Source organism: Egretta garzetta, unplaced genomic scaffold, assembly GCF_000687185.1.
Source record: "Egretta garzetta isolate BGI_Z169 unplaced genomic scaffold, ASM68718v1 scaffold215, whole genome shotgun sequence".
In the NCBI taxonomy this organism is placed as follows: Eukaryota; Metazoa; Chordata; class Aves; order Pelecaniformes; family Ardeidae; genus Egretta; species Egretta garzetta.
In genome coordinates, this window is record NW_009259719.1 from 5200164 (window position 1) to 5202539 (window position 2376).

The 2376-nt window shown below is 42.2% G+C and overlaps 1 protein-coding gene across 1 annotated transcript in view; it reads left to right on the forward strand.

The window, feature by feature from the left end:
* EMC3 (ER membrane protein complex subunit 3) overlaps positions 1-2376 on the forward strand; it is a 6035-nt gene that overhangs the window by 1534 nt on the left and 2125 nt on the right. Inside the window, exons 3-6 of the mRNA XM_009639336.2 lie at positions 166-259; positions 793-897; positions 1636-1717; positions 1865-1944. Of these exons, the coding sequence (XP_009637631.2) occupies positions 166-259; positions 793-897; positions 1636-1717; positions 1865-1944 (361 nt within the window). The remainder of the gene's footprint in view (positions 1-165; positions 260-792; positions 898-1635; positions 1718-1864; positions 1945-2376) is intronic.

Genomic DNA, 2376 nt, shown 5'->3' on the forward strand with positions numbered 1-2376 from the left:
AGAGAAAAGTGAGGAGCTTTAGAGCATACGGGCAGTTAAGTACCTCTCCAAGAAAGAAGGATGAGTTATGGAAGACCTCATAAGATGTCTGCATGTCTGAGCAAGAAATAATGCTTCTGTCCTTTCATTTCTTATGGTGTTGGCATTGGCTCTTTTTCTTTTCAGTCTTTCCTGTCGCGGAAATATTTTTTTAATAACCCAGAGGACGGATTTTTTAAGAAAACGAAAAGAAAGGTAGTGCCTCCTTCACCAATGACAGGTATGTTAAGGTACCATAAATATAGCCAGGCAGAAAACTGTAATTTTCTGCCAAGGTAAGAAGGTGAATCAACTTTGCAAAGAGCTCAGTTAAGGGGAGGGAGAGGGTGGGACTGCTCAGCCAATATTGGGGAGGAGTGGGGAGTGAGATCCCTCTCTTGGACATTAACTTACTGATGTGGCCAAAGACCTCAGCAGCAAATTAGCTGGGTAGTTTGTTGTGCCTTTCTCGCTAAATCAGCTCACAGAGGGGTCAAGCAAGTTCAGCGATCTGGAGCAAGGGATGGAGTTCATCACAGACGCAGCAGCAAATACAACGCTCTTTTTGGCAGCAGCAGCCACCGCCACACTGGCTGCTCATCTCGTTTTGCAAAGTATTTTATGACAGTGGAAAATAATAGATACAGGATAGATAGTGGGATAGGGCTGTTCTCATGCAGTTTCTTAATTAAAGTAGCTGACGTTGGTGAAGGAATGTCTTGTTCCCCTTAATTGCAATACTCTGCTACTTTATATCAAACCTATGTTTTGCAGATCCTACCATGTTGACAGATATGATGAAAGGGAATGTAACCAATGTTCTGCCTATGATCCTCATTGGTGGTTGGATCAACATGACGTTTTCGGGATTTGTCACAAGTAAGTGTCTGGAATAACACAGCCCATGGGTCTGGCCGTGTTTCTGATGGTGACCTCAAGGGTCTGGGCTGCATCAGAGATTTGCTGCTCTACCTGAAAGCAGTCAATTGGAAACAGCGTGAATTTGGCTTGTGGCACTGCTGCTATTCACTCAGTGAACTGCATTGATTTGCTTGCCCCATAGCAAAGGAGGGAAAATTGTTTTCAGAGTACTGGCCACAGTCACAAAGAAAATAGCTCATGTATTCGGGAACACTTGTACTGGTAAAACCAGTATTTAAATTTCTTAAAATTGCCTAAACTTCAAGTTGATACAGTGGATTTTCCTCTGAACCTGTCCAGGGAGCTGGTTACTCTGTAATGCAGGGTGTACACATCAAAAATACTTCCTTAAATTCACAGTTCTGGTTTTTGGGTTTGTTTTTTTTGTTTTACTGTTTATGTAGTAACTGTTTCCTTAATAGAAGACATTCCCCTTCACAGTCACTGAAACAATACCTGTGATGGTTTCGCCCTCTGATTAAGTTTCAGAAAGTCTTTTTATTTTAAAAGAAATACAGAACTAAAGCTTTTCTAAAAGTACACGTTAACTTGTTATTGTATGCATCTCACTCAGACCGCATTAGATTTAAAAAAAGAACTATCTACTCGCTTTGCCTTTTGCTTTGCAATTATGTAGTGTTGCTTTGTGAAACTGGGCTTTTGTTTGGTTTGTTTTGTTTTTTTTTTATCCTCCAGCAAAGGTCCCATTTCCTCTGACGCTGCGTTTTAAACCAATGTTGCAGCAGGGAATTGAACTGCTCACTTTAGATGCGTCCTGGTAAGCCTGTGTCCTCAGCAAGGTTGAATACTCACCTGGGAAATTTTGCATGTGTTAATAACCCTTGAATGGTCTGTGCGTGCTTCTGAAATGAGGTCACAAGCCAGCTTCGAACTGAAATCAACCATGCTTGTTCTGATTTATCAGGGTGAGCTCTGCTTCCTGGTACTTCTTGAATGTGTTTGGACTCAGAAGCATTTATACGCTCATCCTGGGCCAAGATAATGGTAAGAAACTTATTTCTGTGAAGGAGCTGGCTTCTCCTTCCACGGGATGACTTCTGAGGGAGGCTGGGGAAGGATTTCTAAATTTCCAGCCAAAAAGCTCTTGAAAGTCCCTCTTACTTCTGTGAGGTTACTCTCCCATGGCCAGCTTTGACATCACCTGCAGCAAGTACCCAAATCTGCACCAGCCATTGGCTAACTGCTCCTGAACTCCCATGGTAATTAGCCCATGCTTTCCTTCCCATCAAAGTGGTGTGCAGAGATGTTGCTCTCAGGCTTGCTTTTATTTCTACCAAGTATCAGTGTTAAGGAAAGCTGCAAAGATTTCATAATGCTAGATGCCAGGCAGGACAGATACTGTTCCTGGGGGTATTGGGAATGTAGAGACCGTATTTTCCTCCATTTGTGTGTATATTTTATGTAAGTTTAGCTAAG